This window comes from Protopterus annectens, chromosome 3.part1 (assembly GCF_019279795.1).
Source record: "Protopterus annectens isolate FY-2018-M chromosome 3.part1, PAN1.0, whole genome shotgun sequence".
Taxonomy (NCBI): domain Eukaryota; kingdom Metazoa; phylum Chordata; order Ceratodontiformes; family Protopteridae; genus Protopterus; species Protopterus annectens.
Window position 1 is genome coordinate 1,075,276,335 of NC_056732.1, and position 21,180 is coordinate 1,075,297,514.

Below are 21,180 nucleotides of genomic sequence, written 5' to 3' on the forward strand. Positions count from 1 at the left end.
GCCAGTGATGTTTATGCAGAATGGACTGGCATTTCATTTTGGTTTCATTGTTATAATTAGCCATGGTACGTTGTTATGTAATGCAAAGCAAGTTAATGCTGTGGGGCTTCTGGAGGACTAGCTAATCATATCTTTGCCACCATGCCAGGGGAAACAAAGTCAGGATTGTGGCTGGACAGCACTTGCCTGTTATGGACATGGTCAGTAATCTGACTGATGTGTTTGTGGAGGTCTGTGCTCATTAGATCACTTTGATTTTTCCCACTTTGCCTACAGTTTAGCTGGTAATAATGTTTTGTGTTAGTATCATGCAACTTTCATGATTTTGTTTTGCAGGAAGTTACAGTTTTTCCATACCGTAGAAAGCCCGCATGGAAGTTATACTTTAAACTTCATGTTGTTGATGTAGTTTACTGATTTAGTGTGCAATTGATGACTTGTCAGGAAGAAAAAGGGACATGTGCTGCTGAACATGACCACCTCTATGGGGGTACCGAACCAATTCACTTAATGTTTCTGTGACATCTAGTAGATTTACAAGTGCAACCCAAGTGTATAATCAAACTAAACAATTGCCAAAGTTTTCCACACACTCTTTGTCAAGTTTCAGACTTGTCAGTTCAGTTTAGCAGCCCTGCTATATAATCTAGCAGAAAGCTGTCACCGCAAAAAGATGTCAAGGCTTACGGTATTCATTTTATTTATTTAACATTTGGTTATCTAGAAAGTCCGAGTTGGACGGAGACAATTTTAAGTGGAGGCCAGGGGAAAAACACACGTGTCTTTGCAATGTGGGAGGAAACCAGAGCACCCGGAGGAAACCGACACGAAGAGAGGGAAGACATGCAGACTCTTCACAGAAGGCATGGGCAGTCGGGCATCCCAACTGAGAATCGGACCGAGCGAAAAACCTCTTGCTGTGGAGGCAACAATGCAAACCATTGCACAACTGCACTGTTTTTTTTTGTTCTTCAGTTATGCATAAAAGCAGTACAACAAGAGTACCTATCAGTTTGTGTATTTTTGCAATTTAATTTGTTCTTCAAGTAAATATTTACAAACAAGCTGAAGTGTCTGGAGTTAATGTACACACTCATTATTAGATGTAAAACTGTGTTTATTGGCTAACTAACCACAAAGAGTTATTGCACTAGTCTTAGTCATGTTGGCTGAAAGTGACTGACATTTAGTAAACGGAAGCAGCATCTGCATAGTGACTCAGTCTGTAGCTTAAGGAATGTTAACATTCGGATTTACAACTTACTTACTTACAAGGCAATGCTTGCTTTCCTACTGTGCTAGAAAAACGACATTCACATTCAGTTGGTTTCAGTGTTTAGCCAGGAAACTGCCAATTCTCTCTGCAACGTGGCACAGTTAAACAAAATAATTTTAACTTAGCAATAAGTGGTCCCAATTGCTGCAGATAGTTTTTGTTAGGCAAACAGATGCAATAAGCATAAATATGCATTTTTCTTTTTTAGTTACCTGGAGGTCAAACCGGAGCTGGAGAAAGTTAATTTTCTCATCCTGATTCAGCAGAATGCAGACGTGTGGGCACTGGGCAGACCAGAATCTAAGTTGGGAGAACTTAAAGTTAAATTGTAAACAGCTGTGCTCGCTGCTGTGCACTGGTGATGCGTGATGATGTCACTTCAGCCACACTTCAACTTGTAAAAAAAAAAAATTAAATAAAAAAAAAAATCAGGACTTGTAGGGGCCACTCGGTAATTCGTGGCATCCCATTATTTTGCCCTCAACTGGTAAATACCGAGGAATTCTGTATGGTTGAGAGGTATGCCCTCCTTAGACAAGCAAAAAGTGTGTAAAAAATAGGTATACATCCTGAAGTAAATGGTAGATTACAAAAGGTAAAGATTAAATAGGCTTCAGGCATTATAGTCAAATACCTACCAGATTGGCAGGAACAATACTAGTCTGAAGACAGAAAGCCCAGTCTCTTATGAGAAAAGAGATACTAGAATGTTGAACTTTCCTTAATAGATGACATTAAGAGATATACTACCATTACATTAGATATACTACCAGTATATCCTAAAAACTTGCTTTTGATTAACAACCTGGAAAAGAATGGATTATAAGAGTTTGTGAATAGAGGATCATAGGCAAGTTCACAACACATCCTGAAAGAATATACAGAAAACAGAAAGAATGGATATCTGAATCTGCAACAGTTACTGCCTTGAATCTTCACTGCTCAAGTACTGGTGTCAAGTAGATGTATCTGTAGCCCAACAAGTAGTAGCTGTCATACTAATAAGAAAAATTGGGTTATGAAATTGTGGTGCTCAAAATTACCTGTGCTTGAATATACTGACAAGGGACATGAGGGCATTAAAAAAGGCCATGGCAAAAAAACATAAACAAACGAATGCAAAAAAATAGTGAGGAGTAAATGGTGACAAGAGTGTCTGAAATGGTACCTGGTCAGGTGCACAGGAAGTATCCAAATAGACATGTAAAAGGAGATGTAAAAAAATTCCCAAATGGAGACGTCAACTAGTATTAAGCAAATTTTCTGAAGGCAAAAATTCATCTGTCCTTAGAAAAGGCCCAACCGAAAAAGACTGGCCATGACAAGGCATAGCAAGTATGGGGATAATAAAAAGGGAGGCATAAGTTGTTGGAGCCAAACAGCAAGACTGTGATCTGTAGCCCAAATCAAGGGTGAGATTCTAAATAGAGGTAATTCATCCCTAAATGATCCGAGGAGAAAATGTGCTTAAATGGTTTGTAATGTAAGAGAAATCTGGTTGTAGGGAAGTTATGCATTGAGGTATAACTACTAGATGTTTGTCTCTCCTGGTTAACACTGACCCCAGACTGTGATCTGAAGCCTGCACCTGTAGCACAGTCTCCTGAGTAACTGGGGTAGATCAATGTACAAGGTTCGCAGAAGGCCTTTTTAAACCTTTGGAAAATGTTCACTTATGGTAATCCAGAGCACATTTTGTTGTATAGTCATAATTTTCTGCAGCTGGCAATTACAGTTAGTTTGTTCTTCCAATGAAATAATAGAAGAAGAAAAAAGTTCCTTATATTCCCATCATTAAAATCATTTTGAAGGATGTCACCTTTTTATGTATTTGGTGAGATGTAATGGTAGAGAAAGGTAATCAAAAAAATAAGTACAACCATAGCTGAAACATTTTAAAATTCATGTACTTTTTCATTCTTTGTGGCATTTTTTCTTTGTAGCCCACTTTTTGTAATGCACATTATTACAGACTTCCCCTTTTAAGCCTTTTACCATCCTGAAAAGTTATTGAGATTGTCTGACTACTGGTATATGAACAATCTATTAAATAGAATATTCTGTGTCACTGACTGCACATTGGTTACAAGTTCTTCTTCAAGTGCTACAAGTCGCAAGTGAAATAGTCATCTCTGTATATTCAGTGTAACCCACAGGGTCACACATTTTTTATTTTGTAGTCTTGGATGAGTACAACATAGAATGCACTTCATTTATTATAGTGGTACTCTATATATTTTATTGATACTGGCAATTGTTTAGACATTGAAAAGTACAGAGAGAATTATCCTTTAAGTGTATTAATTTATCTCCATTTTGAAAGGGAGAAAAGTTTGTCATACAAGCGGCAGAAAGTATGTACTTATTTTGCCATTTCTGCAGAGAGAACAGATTATTGTTGTGCAGTGCAGAAATAGCATAGGCCGCTTCCTAAAATATTTACCCAGGATGTTGCCGCAATGTGGAACTTCACCTTTAACACAGACAAGGGCCTGCTGGAGCTAAAGAATAAAATAAAAATTAAAATGGTTGCCAGACACTTTGAATAAGACAACATTACAGAGAATGATAAAATGTGAATTACTTCCCGCAAGTGGGCTTTTTTACAATGTTTCTTTAAGACACTGCAGCCTTTTGAGGAAAATAGTAGATGCAAGGGTTTCAATTAGAATATGCTGTCCGTGTTTTCTCACTAATAACAATTCTTATTTTTTTACCTGAGTGGTGTTTGAGGTTCATATATTTCAGACAGCTTAGTATTATCTAGCCAAACTCAAGATCAAAGCATACACACACAGTAACATGATTAAAAAATTAGGAAAGAATGAACTAGAAACATGCACAATCCTCAAGATGGGTATTGAGCTGTAGAAATACTAGACTTGTAGAATAAGATCTCCTTACATGCCTAATCTGTAGTCCAAAACTGCAAAGATGAACATGTGTAAGATATTGCTTTGCCTTAAGAAAGTTTGGAACATTCCCAGTAAGGTTACAAGCATACCTGTCAACTTCCTAACACAAGAAATCTGAACAAAATAGGGACAGATTTTAAATATTGCTCTTATAAACTTAGAATGTTGTTAGAATAACAGTTTTTTGTTAGCTTGCTTTCTTCTGAAGGATATGAAGTCTGAAACTGATATGTATGTCATTATTTAATTACGTCAATCCTATGTAGTTTGCCAGAAAAACACAAAATATGAAAGTATGTGGCAAAAATCTAGACATTTTTGCAGAAAACTGGACAGTTGAGCAGTATGGCTACAAGGTGTATCAGGCACTTGTGTATCTTGTATCAGGCAATGATCATTGGGTGACCTGTATCATATTCATGAAAATCCAAACCTTTCTTTCCTTTAGTTTCTATTTGAATGAAACCATAGTTGGATGTAATTTAGCTGCATCGAGTGTTACAGGGAATGAAAATTACATTAGTACTGTTGTATCAAGATGCCTTTATGGTCTGTAAGTGTGCATTAATGTTAAAACACATCTGCACTCTAGCCGTGGTTTCTTACTGTCTGCTTAGGTAAGAGTTTTCAGCAGACTTATGAATGTAGAGAAGGTAACATTTTGAAACTAAGACCTCCTTGTAATGTCAGTTACAGCAAACACATTGCACTGACAACTCACAAAGTTATTTTTATGGGAAAACTAAGAGTATTGGTAGGGATTAACTAACCTATGTTTCTCAATTTCTTTTGATTTTACTTTTTTCAGTCTGGCTGCATTAGGAAGACAGCTATTTTGCACTTGAGAGTTTTTGGGCTAAAGTTGATAACACTCTGTCGCAACACACTCCTTGAATGTGTGTATTCTTTGGGGAGTTCTTCAATTAATTAAAATGAAACTGAGCAAGGAACATTTCTCAGAATATTTTTTCGTCAGTTTTTTATTATTGGGTATGGGAGCTGGTTAAGAGAAGATCCATTTTGGTCATGACAGCTCATAGTTACCCTTGTAGAGCCAAATAATTCAAGTATAGAAATCAATCGTATATCAGCCGCGGTGGTAGGGCGGTAGCATTGTTACCTCAAAGCAAGAGGTTCTCCCATTCGATTCTCAGTGTGGTTTTGGAGTGCCTTATGTGTGGAGTCTGCATGTCCTCCCCGTGGTTGGTTAGCATTCGAAAGACGTGCGTGCGTAAATGGGCGTGCCATCGTTGAAGGTTGGGCATCGAGCTGGCACCTCGGCATTTCATAAAAATCTACTGCCAATCATTAGCGGACCGGAGTTCCGCTGTGGAGACCTCTTACTGGGAAAAAGCCGAACACAAACATAGAAATCAATCGTATACAATCAGCCAGGTAAAGAGATGAAAACATGAACTAATATGTGCAAAGACCCATTATGAGCAATTATGTACAGTGATTACTAAGATTTGTAAGTAATCAGTCTAGGTAAAAGGCATGGGACAAAAATTAACAGGTACAAATATAAATTAGGTTTTAAGAGAAAACAAGGTAGTCTTGCATATATGAGTACTTATGATACAGTGCCTCTGCAGTCTTACAGATGCTCCTCACCAAATTCTTTTGTTAGCAACAACATCGGCACAGGGAAATATAAAATGCTTTGAAACTTTGAAGTGTGACAGTCTGAGAGCTCATTGTAGTTTGTTGGAGAGGAGGTGGGGGCATGGGGGGTTGCAACAGGTTGGACTATGTGATTCTGACAACAGAAAACTAGAACACATTTGTATTGTATTATTTATGTATTTATTTATTCATTTGATAGCAAGCAAACATCTTAAGTGTACACAATCATACAAGTGGCAGTGATTGATGGCAGTGTGTGTGTGTGTGTGTGTGTGTGTGTGTGTGTGTGTGTGTGTGTGTGTGTGTGTGTGTGTGTGTGTAAAAATACAATGCAATCTGCACAAAAATTAAGAGTTTATAAGGCAGGACTATGACTTTGCTCACGCAGCAACACAGATTTGGAATGTCACTCTAACTGGATCTGTGTATTGTATGGAACTAAAATGAGCAAAATCATTTTTTTCTGGGGAAGTAAAGAATTGCATTTCAAGGGGGCTAGATTTGCAAGAAGATTTTTAGGTTATGTTTGGCTTGTTTAAAAATGGTTGGAGCACTGGTTCGTTTCCAGGGTGAGGTTTCGTTTGTGTTTTTATTTATTTAAATGAAGCATAAATTTGTGTTTAATTAAGGTTCTACAATAATGTCTTGGATAAATAAAAATATATAAACTTTGTAGTAATTCAGTTAACCAAATTGTAATTAAACCGGGCATGAATATCAAGCCACAAAAACAGGCATGTTTATCTTTTTTTACAGTGCAGCAAGGCTGCATTTGTCTGGTAGTGCTGTAAGGTGTGCATCTGTTAGCACCATGTGAGTCCTAACTTTAAAATTTGTACCTGCTAAAAATGCAACTTTACATATTCATGTCCCTACCCTATCAGTGGCATACATTTACACATATGCAAATTTTAAGTGCTATGATTTTGGACCCTATGTAATGATTTTTGTTGGCCCCCTGCTATTATTTTGTAAACTGGAAATTTGAGAGATATGTTGATCATAGTCAAAAAGTTCACTGAGTGAGGTAGCAAACAGCTAACCCTGCATTAATATTGTCTGAAGGTTACCCACATCCTGCACATGACCACTACATGTGCTAATTGATACTTTATTATTATGCGATATATATCCAAGAATCTATTCCCAGCCAGAGTGTGTTAAGCTTTAACATTGCATAAAGATTACTTTGAGCAAAGCTGTTATGTTTTGAAATTGATTATTTTTTTTTTCATTTTTTTCTGTGCTTGCTGATCTACAGAATACATTGAATTATTTAGAAATGGAAAGTTTGTTTTGTTTTAACTGATCTGCATGTTTGACTAGGCATTCGATCAACATATTGTGAGCATTAGTCAGGAAAGGAAACATAGTATTCAGGTGCACATAGTTAGCCAGAGAACAACATTCCTTTTGTTTCATGAGAGTTCTGCTGGATACTGTTTATGCCACAAAGCTAATTTTCTTATCATCTGTTTGTGGTATCTTTTGACTTCATGGATAAGTTTGACTGTAGCTGAGATAACCAGTGTATGACTGACATAAATGTGGACAACTGGCAACAATATTCCCGCAAACCGAAGGGCAGTGAATTTATATATGCAAACAAAACAAAATAATGGTTCCAGTATCTATAAGCAGTGACTGTGTCAGTGGGTCATTAACTGATACAGTTCCATGTGTCTAGTTAATACTCAAAACTAAGTCAGATTTCTTTGCAAATGTAAAAACATTTTTCATGTTCCAGTTTTTTAATAACTATGAAAATCATACCTGCTAGGAACGTAAACTTGTTCCCTTTATTTTAAACATTAATTGTGCAAAAGAACTGCATCTCATTGGGGCCAGGAAATGCTGATAAATAATTTTCTTTTGTGTATATTTAGTGTTTCAGGAACGACTCGTGTACAACTGGTAAAGGAATTTACTCTTAAGTGGAAGGATTCAGGGCCCAATGACTGTAAAAATGGGTAAGGTGCTTTTTCTTCAAATATACTTTAATGTTGTGTTTATAAATTAAGCTTTTGTAGTCAGTAATCTGGAATAAATTATGTGTTTACTGAAAAGCATTTAAAGTTTAAGATGGAGAAATTGTATATTTCTTGTTGAGTAGATTTGCACTATTTACCTATTAGTTGAGAGAATTTGGTCTTGTTTTGGTTGCTGTATGTTGAAAACCTACTTTTTTGCCATATTACTCATAACTCAATGTAGTCTTTCTGTTTTTTAAGAACATGGAGGACCTTAGTTTCTTCCACTTGCTACTATTTCCAAAGACAGACCCTAAGATGCTTACTTACTTTGAGAAATGTTTACCTGTCACTGCTCAGCAGAAGTATATTTATACTGCTGTTGAAGGAAATGGCTGGGGGTTTTCGTGTTTGTGTACATGTAATACCTTTTTGGAGAATCATACCACTAGTTAATGTACTTATTTTCCTAAAAGGAATACTGTGGGCTTATATGTAGTGCCAGCCATGTGTTAGGTTGCCCCTTTGTAGCAGACATGAAAAAAATGGTTAGTATTTTCTTCATGTAATAGTAAAGTCAGAAGGCTTAACCCTCATTTTAATAACTATCACCTGATAAATTTGTGTCTTAAGAAGCAAAACATGAAAACATGTTTCAATTATATCTTGAAATTCCTTTTGTATGACTCATTTTACTTAATTTTATATATATATATATATATATATATATATATATATATATATAAGTATAGACAGATATGTGTGTGTGTGTGTGTGTACGCACGCGTGCATGCGAGTAAATAGACAGACAGATGATAGATATATAGACGGTGTGTAGAAGAGCATTGTGTGATGGTTAGGTACTGTGAAGATAGATATGTAGAGATATAGATACATATGTGCGCGTGTGTGTATGTGAGTGCATATACATAGATAGATGTAGATACATATGGCATGTGTGTATGTGAGTGTATATACATAGACAGAGAGATATAGATACGTATGTGTGGCATGTGTGTATGTGAGTGTATATACATAGACAGAGATATAGATACAAATGTGCGTGTGTGTATGTATCTTAGTGTATATATGTATATAGAAAGATGTATAGAGATATAGCTATATATGTGCATATGTGTATGTGAGTGCATATACATAAATAGGCAGAGATATAGATACATATGTGCGTGTGTGTATGTGATTGTATATACATAGAGAGATGTAGATACATATGTGCATGTGTGTATGTGAGTATATATACATAATCAGAGCGATATAGATACATATGTGTGTATGTGTATGTGAGTGTATATACACAGAGATATAGATACAGATGTGCATGTGTGTCTTAGTGTATATATATTTATATATTATATATATATATATATATATATATAGATGTATAGAGAGATATATATGTATGTGTGTTTATGTGAGTGCATGTACATAGATAGATGTAGATACATATGTGCGTGTGTCTATTTGACTGTATACATAGAGATATAGATACATATGTGTAGCGTCTGTGTATGTGAGTGTATATACATAGAGATACAGATTGTGTGTGTGTGTGTGTGTGTGTATGTTAGTGCATATATGTATATATATGTATATATATGTATATATATATATATATATATATATATATATATATATATATGTATATATATATATATATATATATATAGATAGATGTATAGAGATATAGATATATATGTGCGTGTGTGTATGTGAGTGCATATACATAGATAGACAGAGATATAGATACATATGTGCATGTGTGTATGTGAGTGTATATACATAGAGAGATATAGATACATGTGTGGATGTATGTATTTGAGTGTATGTACACAGAGAGATATAGATACATATGTGCGTGTGTGTGTATGTGAGTGTATATACATAGACAGAGTGGTATAGATGCATATTTGCATGTGTGTACATGAGTGTATATACGTAGATAGTTAGATATAGATATATATATATATATATATATATATATATATGTGCATGTGTGTATGTCAGTGTATATACATAGATAGATAGACACAGATACAGATGTGCGTGTGTGTATGTGAGTGTATATACATAGTTAGATAGAGAGATATAGATACGTATGTGCATGCACATGTGAATGGGAGTGTATTTACATATATAGAGAGCTACAGATACATGTGCATGTGTGTATGTAAGTAATTAGAAAGATATGTATACATATGTACATGTGTGTGTATGTGAGTGTATATGCATAGTTAGAGAGATATAGATACATATGTGCGTGTGTGTATGTGGGTGTATATATATATATATATATATATATATATAGAGTTATAGGTTCATAGATTCATAGGTAGGTACTAGGCTATCAACCCAAGGTCCTACATAAGCCTAGCCAGCAAGGTTCCATAGCTTACGCCACCCAAGAAAGTTATTTTCCTGCGCCACTGTCCAGCAGAGACACAGAAGTGCTCCCCGGGGTGTATTTCCTATTTCCCATCCACTCATCAAGATTTTTCTTGAAGAGCGCTAATGAAGAACTTTGCTTGACATAGATGGGTAGCTTGTTCCAGAGTATAAGAAGTCTCTGGGACAGGAATATATCCCTCCAGCGTGTCCTGTTTATTGTGGTGACAAGATTTAGCTCCCTAGGGCATGTAGCTTGGAGGGATTGGGATTTGTTTAGGTGTAGCATGTCCAACAGCTCTGGGTTTGACATAGCTTTATATGTTAGCCAGAGATCACCTCGGAGTAGGCGATATGCTACGGAGTAAAGCTGGAGTTTTTTGAGGCAGTCATTGTAGGGCATTTGTTTGAGGCCAGTAATCCTCTTTATGAGGTACTTCTGTGACCTTTCCAGCTGCTGCAGATGAGGTACATTTCAAAAGGGGCATTGTACTCTATAATGGGTCTAATGAGTGACGAGTAGAGGGGAACAATGACCTCTTTTTTCCTGGATGAGAACCCTTTTATGATGAGGTGTGCCATGTAGAAGGACTTCCTGACTACTGTGGCGATGTGACTATCAAAGGAGAGACTACTGTCCACCTGGGTCCCAAGGTCTCTTATCACGCATTCTGTGTTAAGTAGATTGCTGTCTATGTGGTAGTTCATGAGTACAGAGGTTTTACCAAAGGGGATGACACTGCACTTTTTGGCATTGAGCTTGAGGCCATGGCTCTGACACCAGGCATCTGTCTCAATGAGGCCCTTCTGTAGGATGTCCACATCATTTGGGGACTTGACTATGGCTCCTAGTTTGCAGTCATCTGCGAAGTTCATTAGCCAGAGGCCTTCTGTGTTAGCCTGTACTTCAGAGAAGTAGATACCAAACAGGAGAGGTCCCAGGACGGAACCCTGTGGTACTTCACTTGTCACTGCTTTGAGGTCAGATTTGGAGTCTGCAACTTTTACAGTGTGGGTTCTGTCAGTGAGCCAGTTGGCAACCCATCTTGTGATGTAGGGATTTATACCTAGTTTAGCTATAATTCCAGAATGAGGGATGGTGTCGAAAGCCTTGGCAAGGTCAAGATAGGCTGTGTGAACCACCTTATCCTCATCCACATCTTTGGTGACTGCCTCAAAGAAGTCGATCAGGTTCAGGAGGCATGATATGCCTTTCACAAACCCGATCTGGGTGGGATCCAGAGTTTGGAGGTTACCAATGCCTTTGTTTATGAGTTCCATGATGATACATTCCATGGCCTTGCAGAACAGGCTCATCAGGCTAATAGGTCGATAGTTCCTGGGATCACTGGTGGCTCCCCCATTGTGGAGTGAGATAACTGTTGCTGTGCGCCATTCAGTGGGCACAAAGCCTGATGCGAGGCTATTATTGAACATGGTGCTTAAGTGGGGAGCCAATTCGTTCTGAAGTGCATGTTAAACGCAGCCTGGGATGTTGTCCGGTCCCATGGATGCTGTGTTTTTGGCTTTAGAGAGTGAAGCTTTTACCTGCATAGTTGTGATTACAGGGACTCTATAGATACATATGTGCAGCGTATGTGTATGTGTGTGTATTCATAGATAGAGATATAAATGCATATTTGCATGTATGTATGTGATTATATATATATACATATATATATATATATATAGAGAGAGAGAGAGAGAGAGATATGTGCATGTATGTATGTCAGTGTATATACATAGATAGAGAGATATAGATACATATGTGCGTGTGTGTATGTGAGTGTAGTGTATATACATAGATAGAGATATAGATACATATGTGCATGTGCATATACATAGAGAGACATAGACATATACATAGATAGAGAGATATAGATACATGTGTGCATGTGTATGTCAGTGTATATACATAGAGAGATATAGATACATATGTGCATGTGTATATGTCAGTGTATATGCATAGATAGATATAGATACATATGTGCATGTGTGTATGTGAGTGTATATACATAGATAGGGAGAGACAGATAGTGTGTATGAGAGCACTGTGTGATGGTTAGGTACCAATAAGATAGACTGATAGATGTAAATATACTAGATATAGATACTGATATAGATACATATGTGTGTGTGTGTGTGTGTGTGTGTGTGTGTGTGTGTGTGTGTGTGTCTCTGTATGCAAAGATAGATAGACAGGGAGATAGTTGTGTGTTTGTATATATCTGTGTGTGTGTGTGTGTGTATATATACATAGAGAGAGAGACAGATAGAATGACAGATTTATAGACAGATGTATAGATATATAAACAGAAAGATTGATAGACTGATAGAGAGATACACAGAATGATAGCTTGATTGATAGAAAGATTAAATAGATAAATAGATCTGTGTGTGTGTGTGTGTGTGTGTGTGTGTGTGTGTGTGTGTGTGTGTGCACTGATAGATAAAATGATATGTGTGCGTGTGTGTGTGTGTGTGTGTGTGTGTGTGTGTGTGTGTGTGTGTGTGTGTGTGTGGACAGATAGACGTATAGATTGAGTAATATATAGAGTGATATATCGATTGATAGATAGATAGATAGATAGATAGATAGATAGATAGACAGATAGATACATTGAATGATGGATATATTGATTGATAGACTGATAGAAGAAAGACAGACAGATAAATTAGATATATCACAATCAGGCAAAACGTTTAGTTGTCAAAAACAAAAAAGAATACTTCCAAACTATCCAAGACCAACATAAACAAAACCCCAAGAAATTCTGGGGAACAGTCAACTCCCTTCTCCACCCAGGAACCAACAATAATCCATGCCCAAACCCAGAAAAAACACTAAACTCTAAGACATATTTTATTGACACCATTGCTAAACTTACTACCACCTTCCCACCCATCAGCACAGATCCACTAGCACCACCATTAGTACTTTACCCTTCAAATCCTTTACCTAGTTTCTCACTATCACCCATATCCATATCCACCATCCAAAAACTTCTTCATAAACTAAAACCATGTACCAACACCTCAGATAACTTACCTGCAGAATACTTACAACTCTCAGCCTCCTCCATTGCATATCCCATCAGCATCCTCTTCAACAGGTCCATTCAGGAATCATGCATACCTGATATCTGGAAAAAAGCATTTGTCCTTCCACTTCATAAAGGCGGCAACAACTCTTGACATCTCAAACTTCCAGTCTATCGCCATTCTTTCTCCATCTCCAAAATACTAAATAAGTGCATTCATACTCAGTTCTTTAGTCATCTGGAAAAACGTCAAATCCTTTCCCCCACTCAACATGACTTTAGGCCAGGACATAGCACTAACACTGCCCTCATTGCCTTCTTTGATACAGTAAATAGAGCCCAAGATGCTGGCTCCTTAGTCTCTGCACTCTTTCTTGATCTATCTAAGGCATTCATCACAGTTTCCCACTCCCTCCTGCTTACTAATCTCTCCAACCTTGGCCTATCTCCCCCAACCTTACAGTGGTTTACTAACTGTCTAAGCAATAGGCAGCAATGTACTATATGGCAGCATTCTTCTTCCCCTTTCATCGGTACAAACACAGGTGTACTCCAAGGTTCAATACTGGGTCCCCTTTTATTCACTATGTTTGTCAATAACTTTCACACCACTCTTACCCACAGTATTGTTATCCAGTATGAAGATGATTAGACTATTATCTGCTCTTCTAAATCAGTCTCTGCACTACAGAGTCTTATCTAAGAAGCATTTACATCTACCAAAACCTGGATGCCTCAGAACCATCTCGTCTTTACCCCAGTAAAACAAAACTCTTAATATTTACCCTTACAAAATCTAGCCCACTTGACAAGTCACTAATGTCTGCTCGCAGGCAAAACAACACTATCATTGATGTTGTCCCAAGACCTAAATGAAATCAAATCAACTGGATGTATAAGTGAATTTAAGTAAATCTTTATCTGCACTTTTTTCAAATAATACAGCATTTAAATTGATTTATTTGTGTTGCATTGAATACTATCTAGCTGGAAGTTGTGGCTCTGTTTTTCAGTTAATGCTTGTTAGAATTCTTGAATAGCCAGTGATTAGAGGGGGTATCTGCACTTTTTTCAAATAATACAGCATTTAAATTGATTTATTTGTGTTGCATTGAATATTATCTAGCTGGAAGTTGTGGCTCTGTTTTTTTCAGTTAATGCTTGTTAGAATTTAGTGCTAGTTAGAATTCCTGCACAGCCAGTGATAAGTGAGGGAGGTTTCACTTCATTGTTATTCGGTTTCTGCCTTATATAAATGGTATATTATAGCAATAACCCACGCCTGGGTGTGGGTAATTCGGGATTTAACCACGGTTGGCGTGGTTTGGTCCCGAGGGCGAAGCCCGAGGGACCAAACAAAGACAACCGTGGTTAAATCCTGCATTAACCCACACCCAGAAGTGGGTTATTGCTATTATACAATGACATTATTTAAGAAAATAAATAATTACTTTTCTTAAATAATGGCATTATATAGTGCCTCTTTGCTGCCCTTCCGCAGCTGTCTGGTATTCCACGGCAGTTCTGATGTACTGCGCATGCCTACGCAGTACATCAGAGCTGTGGGCAAAAGCAATGGAGAACGCAAGATCTCCGTTGCTTTTTACTGTCTCGCTATGTTAAATGGGTTTAACATAGCGAGACAGCTTTAAAATAAGCAACGGAGATCTCCGTTACTTATTTTAAAGCTGTCTCGCTATGTTAAACCCATTTAATATAGCGAGACAGGTTTAAAAAAAAAAGCAATGGAGATTGCAAGATCTCCGTTGCTTTTTACACACTGTGTCGCTATGTTAAAGGAGTTTAACATAGCGAGACAGCTTTAAAAAAAGCAACGGAGATCTGCGTTGCTTTTTTTAAACCTGTATCGCTATGTTAAACTCTTTTAACATAGCGAGACAGTGTTTTATACTAACGGAAAAAGTCCGGGCGACCGGACCTTTTTCCGTTAGTATATTGAGGGATTTACAACGGGCATGCTGGTTGGGCTGGCCAATCAGAGTGCACGTTTTAGAGGAGGAATTGTATAATTTGGATTATGTTCTGCTTAAACTCTGAGCTTTGGCCAGCTAAGACCTACATGAAATCAAATCAAGTGGACGTATAAGTGAATTTAAGTAAATCTTTATCTGCACTTTTTTCAAATAATACAGCATTTACATTGATTTATTTGTGTTGCATTGAATACTATCTAGCTGGAAGTTGTGGCTCTGTTTTACGGTTAATGCTTGTTAGAATTCTTGAATAGCCAGTGATAAGTGGGAGTATCTGCACTTTTTTTCAAATAATACAGCATTTAAATTGACTTCATTGTGTTGCATTGAATACTATCTAGCTGGAAGTTGTGGCTCTGTTTTTTCAGTTAATGCTTATTAGAATTCTTGAATAGCCAGTGATAAGTGGGGGTATCTGCACTTTTTTTCAAATAATACAGCATTTAAATTGATTTAATTGTGTTGCATTGAATACTATCTAGCTGGAAGTTGTGGCTCTGTTTTTTCAGTTAATGCTTGTTAGAATTCTTGAATAGCCAGTGATAAGTGGGGGGATCTGCACTTTTTTTTAAATAATACAGCATTTAAATTGATTGCATTGAATACTATCTATCTGGAAGTTGTGGCTCTGTTTTTTCAGTTAATGCTTGTTAGAATTTAGTGCTAGTTAGAATTCCTGCATAGCCAGTGATAAGTGGGGGAAGTTTCTGCCTTATATAAGTGGCATATTTTGGATTATTTTCTGCTTAAACTCTAAGCTTTTGCCAGCTAAGACCTACATGAAATTAAAATCAACTGGACGTATAAGTGAATTTAAGCAAATCTTTATCTGCACATTTTTCAAATAATACAGCATTTAAATTGATTTATATGTGTTGCATTTAATGCTATCTAGCTGGAAGTTGTGGCTCTGTTTTTTCAGTTAGTTCCCCACCTACTCTCCCTGCTTTTGTTTGGTGTTAATCTTGGTGGCTTTGAAACTGCCTGCCCCTCTTGTAAATTTGCATTCGGATACTCCTCCTGGGCCCATCTCATTTGCTCATTCAAAAAATAAAATTGCACTTTTTTCATCTGCTTTTACTGTATTTGTGTTTCTTCCTACTTTATTTTGCCTTTGCGTCATCTTAAAAGTACTCAGTTGTATTTATTACTGCTTGGTGTAACTATCATTCTAAGCCTTTTGGTTTAAGCACTTGGGCTTCAGACAAGTTGTTTTACATTAAGAAGGTTTGTGGTCTGCACTGTTGTGGCAGGACAGGTAGCTTACATCCTTCTAAGTTGGGAACTGCTGATTGAAGGCTCATTGTCTGTTATTCTAAAAGTGTATTAGTTCTGGTTTAAGCACTTGGGCTTCAGGCCAGTTATTTTACATTAAGAAGGTTCGTGGTCTGCACTCTTGTGGGAGGAGAGGCTGGACTCTGCCCTTCTGAGCTGGGAATTTCTGGTTAAACGCTGATAGTGCCTGCATATTTGAACTGTTTCTTTCTGAAATTGGTGCACCTTGTTTGCTGTAGCATAGACTAGATCCAGGCCTGCTGAATCTAGCTTTGTTTGTATAAATTGAGCACTAATCCAGACCTTCTTTTTTGGAGAAGGTTCCCCTGCATCCCAGTGGCAGGAGTGTGCAGTTAGAAATTGTCTAATTGAAGACTACAGGAACAGGGCTCAGTTTTGAGATTTTTTACTGGTTAATTGTGTAATTTGTTTAAAAGCCTTTTCTGATTACTTGTAGTCATCTAAAACTGTTTTAAGTGTATTTTTTTACTGTTTGTAGTTGCTTAAAGCTGTTTTGAGTGTATTTTTTACTGTTTTTGCCTTATCTTTTAAAAAAAAAAAACATTTTTCCTTGTTTCCCACCTTTCTAAGCTAGTATAATCCAGTTTTCTGGCTAGTGCTGAATTCAGGGCTGTGTTACAATTTTCTGAGTTGCTTATACCTTACTTGGATAGAGGGAGGTTTCTCTGTTCACCTGTGAGAGAGGGAGCTTTGAGCAGCCATCTGTCCATGGAGTAGTGGTTCCAACCCAGAAGTTAGTAGTTTATAGGCCATTTGGGCTAATTTCTCTCTCTTTCATTTTCCTGCTGTAACAACCTCTCCAGTTTTTCCCTTGAAAGTAGTCTAACTCTCAACTAAGCACTTAAAAAGCATCCTGTAGTCCAGCACTTGCTCAGACCTAATAGCAAGCACTAATATACCCCGACACTTGATTGCCCAGCAGGGCAAGGCTCATTATTCACCCCTCACCAACCAAGTGACTAAGCAGCTCACCCTACTATTCAGGCATGACCAAAGGGCAATTTCAGGTATACTCTCCAGTCCAGCTGGTGAACCTGGGTATCCTGAGGCAATGTTACACCTGCCTCATGTACACAGACAACCCTCTCCTCCTACCACAAAACATTAACATATGCGAGAGATGCAATTATATAGCTAAACTGGAGGCTAAGCTCTCTCCACCCAAGACTGGAACAGGCAGTCATTTGGAGTAGGTTAACACTTGCACTACACCTCCAGCCTCACATAGACATACTAAACCAGCACTGGCAAAAAATACACATAAATACACAAAATCATACTCTGAGGCTCAAAATAAAAACCTGCAAAAGCATCACAGACCTCCAAAGCAGACACCCAAAAAACCTGCCCCTCCTATCACAAACCAGACAACACATAAAACACAAAATCAATGTGCCGCACAATCACAGCCCTTAAGGTGAAATAACATACCTAACACACTAGTAATAGATGACTCTATAGTCAGGCACACTGATATCCCACTCACTAGGCTGGACAAGGAGAAGGTTACTGTTAGCTGCCTGTCAGGAGCCAGAATTCGCCATGTAACACAAGCACTCAGGTCACTCCAGAACAAGTACAAATATGACTCTGTCATTATTCATGTTGGTGTGAATGACCTGAGATGTATCTCCCTGGACTACATGAAAAGAGACATGGAAGAGCTCTCTGATCATGTAGCCCAGACAGGTATGACCCTGACTAGCATCCTGCCCTCACCAAGAATGATACCGCAGTATAAAGAAAAAATGATCAATTTCAACAATTGGCTAAGCTTCTGGTGTCATTCAAAGGGGATCCAGTGTCTTTCAGCCTGGGACGACATGCTCGACAGGCCTTGTTGCTTCGCAAGAGACGGCTTGCACCTGTCATCCCTAAGCTTTCGAATACTGGCCAAGGCTCTTACTGCCCCCATAGTGCCTTTTTTAGGCAAGGCTCAAAAGTCAAACCCACCTCCATAAACAGCACAAATAAAAAAATGAAGGCTATGCTACTCAATGCCAGGCATTTAAATCTCAAAATGCATGCGCTCAAAGCACTCCTCAGTATGGAGTACGTCGAAATCTGTGCAGTAACTGAAATCTGGTTCAAGGCTGCACAGAGCACCCCAGCACTACCGGGCTACAACTCATACCACACATTTCGGCCACAGAACATGGACCGAAACACAAAAAGAGGGGGTGTATCCATATTCATCAAGGATACCTACACCTCCAGGTTAGTGGCGCAGCATGATACCTCCGAGATCATCCATCTGCAACTAACATCAGGCAAATCTGCAGTGCAAATTGTGGCCTGCTATAGATCATCCTCCATGACCCAGGACCACCACTCCGCCTTTCTGGAGACACTGGAAAACATGAAGGTCCTACTGAACACCCTGATATTGGGCAATTTCAATTACCCTACCATTAACTGGGAAAACTACTCAAGTACAAACTCCCAGGTCCAGCGCTTCCTGGAATTTATCAACTCAAATGCCCTGGATCAGTTGGTAAACTCCCTTACCAGATGTGAAAACATATTGGAACTGGTCATCACCAACATGGGCGACAGGTGTTCCACACCAGAGGTCAACCCGTCACTGGTTAGATAAGACCATAAACTAATCACTCTGGATGTCCACGCCACACCACCACCTCCATCCAAGGAAACCACAGTGAAAATCTTTTCTACAGCAAACTTCACCTTACTTAAGACAGAGGTGGTAAGTTTCACAGCCCTCACGCTAAAGGATAACAGTGTCCAAGATGCAGAAACCTTTACAAATGCACTCTATGAGCACCTACAAGGATGCATGGATCGTGCCATCCCTAGCAAAACCAAGACTCACTCCCCTAAGAGAAGGAAACCAATCTGGTGGACCCCTGCCATAAACAGGCTATACAATAGAAGGAGGAAACTAGTTCACAAAAAAAGCAAATCCCAAGAAGGAAATACCTCCCTGATCAGTGTAAGTAAGAAAAGGTCCCTCATAAAATCCTCCAAGGCTAACTTCTAAAGAAAAATAGCCAAGGATTCGAAAGATAACCACAAAGCCTTCTTTAGCTATGTCAAGAATCTAAGTAGCAACTCGCAGATATGCTCTGAGCTAGTGCAAAATAGCACAAAATATACTGAAAACACTGATATTGCCAACATCCTTGCAGATAGATTCAGTGCAAACTTCACCCCCCCTCTCACCCCCAAAAGGGCCCAGAATAATACCGGAAAAGTGTAGTGTCCCGGAAATCACAGACGCACAGGTGAAAACAGCCCTTTCAAAAGCCAAAAGCACAGTGTCAATGGGAACAGATGGTGTCACAGGCTGCATCTTGCACGAACTACAGAACGAACTAACCCCCCACCTAAGCACACTGTTCAGCCTCAGTCTCTCCACAGGCTACGTGCCCATAGAATGGTGCACAGCAGCAGTTATTCCGCTCCACAAAGGAGGGGCCACAACTGACCCTGGTAACTATCGCCCCATAAGCCTGACCAGCCTGGTCTGCAAGGCTGTGGAGCGCATCATCATGGAACTCATTAACAAAGACATTGGGAACCTCCAAACACTTGACCCGACCCAGTAAGGCTTTGGTAAAGGCAGATCATGCCTACTAAACCTGGTTGACTTCTTCAAGACAGTCACCAAGGCCATAGATGAGGAGAATGTAATTCACACAGCCTACCTTGACCTCGCCAAGGCTTTTGACACCATTCCCCACTCGGGAATTATAGAAAAACTCACCAGCCTGAACATAAACCCCTATGTCACGAGATGGGTTGCCAGCTGGCTTACAGACAGAACTCACACTGTAAGAATAGCAGGCTCCAGGTCTGACTCTAAACCAGTCACAAGTGGTGTCCGACAAGGCTCAGTCCTGGGACCCCTACTGTTCATCATATACTTGTCAAAAGTACAGGCAAACACAGGAGGACTATGGCTAACCAAGTTCACCAATGACTGCAAACTGGGAGCCGTAATTGACTGTCTGGCTGACATGGACATTCTCCAAAAGGGCCTTACTGAGACAGACACCTGGTGTCAAAGTCATGGTCTCAAGCTAAATGCCACAAAATGCATAGTCATCCCGTTTGGGACAAACAAATCACCCATGAATTACCAGATAGGTGGCAGCCCCCTTAATACAGAAGAGGTGATAAGAGATCTGGGGACCCATGTAGATAGTAATCTCTCCTTTGACAATCATATTGCCAAAGTAGTTAGGAAATCCTTCTATGTAGCCCATCTAATTACTAAAAGGTTCGCATCTAGAAATAAAGAGGTTATAGTGCCCCTCTACTTGTCACTCATCATAGAGTACAATGCCCCGTTTGGGATGTACGTCACAAGACACTTCCAACAGCTGGAAAGACCACAAAAGTACCTCACCAAGAGGATTACTGGTCTCAAACATATGTCCTATGCAACCCGACTGTAAAAACTCCATCTGTACTTAGTGGCATATTGCTTACTCAGAGGTGATCTCTGCCTGACTTACAAAGGCATGTCCAACTCAGAATTGATGGACATGCTCCACCTAAAGAAATCCAAGTCACTGCGAGCCACTCGCTCTAGTGAGCTAAACCTCACCACAACAATAAATAGAACATGCTGGAGGGATAGATTCTTGTCACAGAGACTCCCCATGCTTTGAAACAAAATTCCTAACTACATTA

The 21,180-nt window shown here is 38.7% G+C and overlaps 1 protein-coding gene across 1 annotated transcript in view; it reads left to right on the forward strand.

Moving 5' to 3' along the window:
* Positions 1–7,698: 7,698 nt before the first annotated feature.
* The window catches only part of LOC122798357 (mitogen-activated protein kinase kinase kinase 3-like), a 749,834-nt gene continuing 736,352 nt past the window's right edge, over positions 7,699–21,180 (forward strand). Inside the window, exon 1 of the mRNA XM_044067209.1 lies at positions 7,699–7,787. Within this exon, the coding sequence (XP_043923144.1) occupies positions 7,772–7,787 (16 nt within the window). The 5' untranslated portion in view covers positions 7,699–7,771. The remainder of the gene's footprint in view (positions 7,788–21,180) is intronic.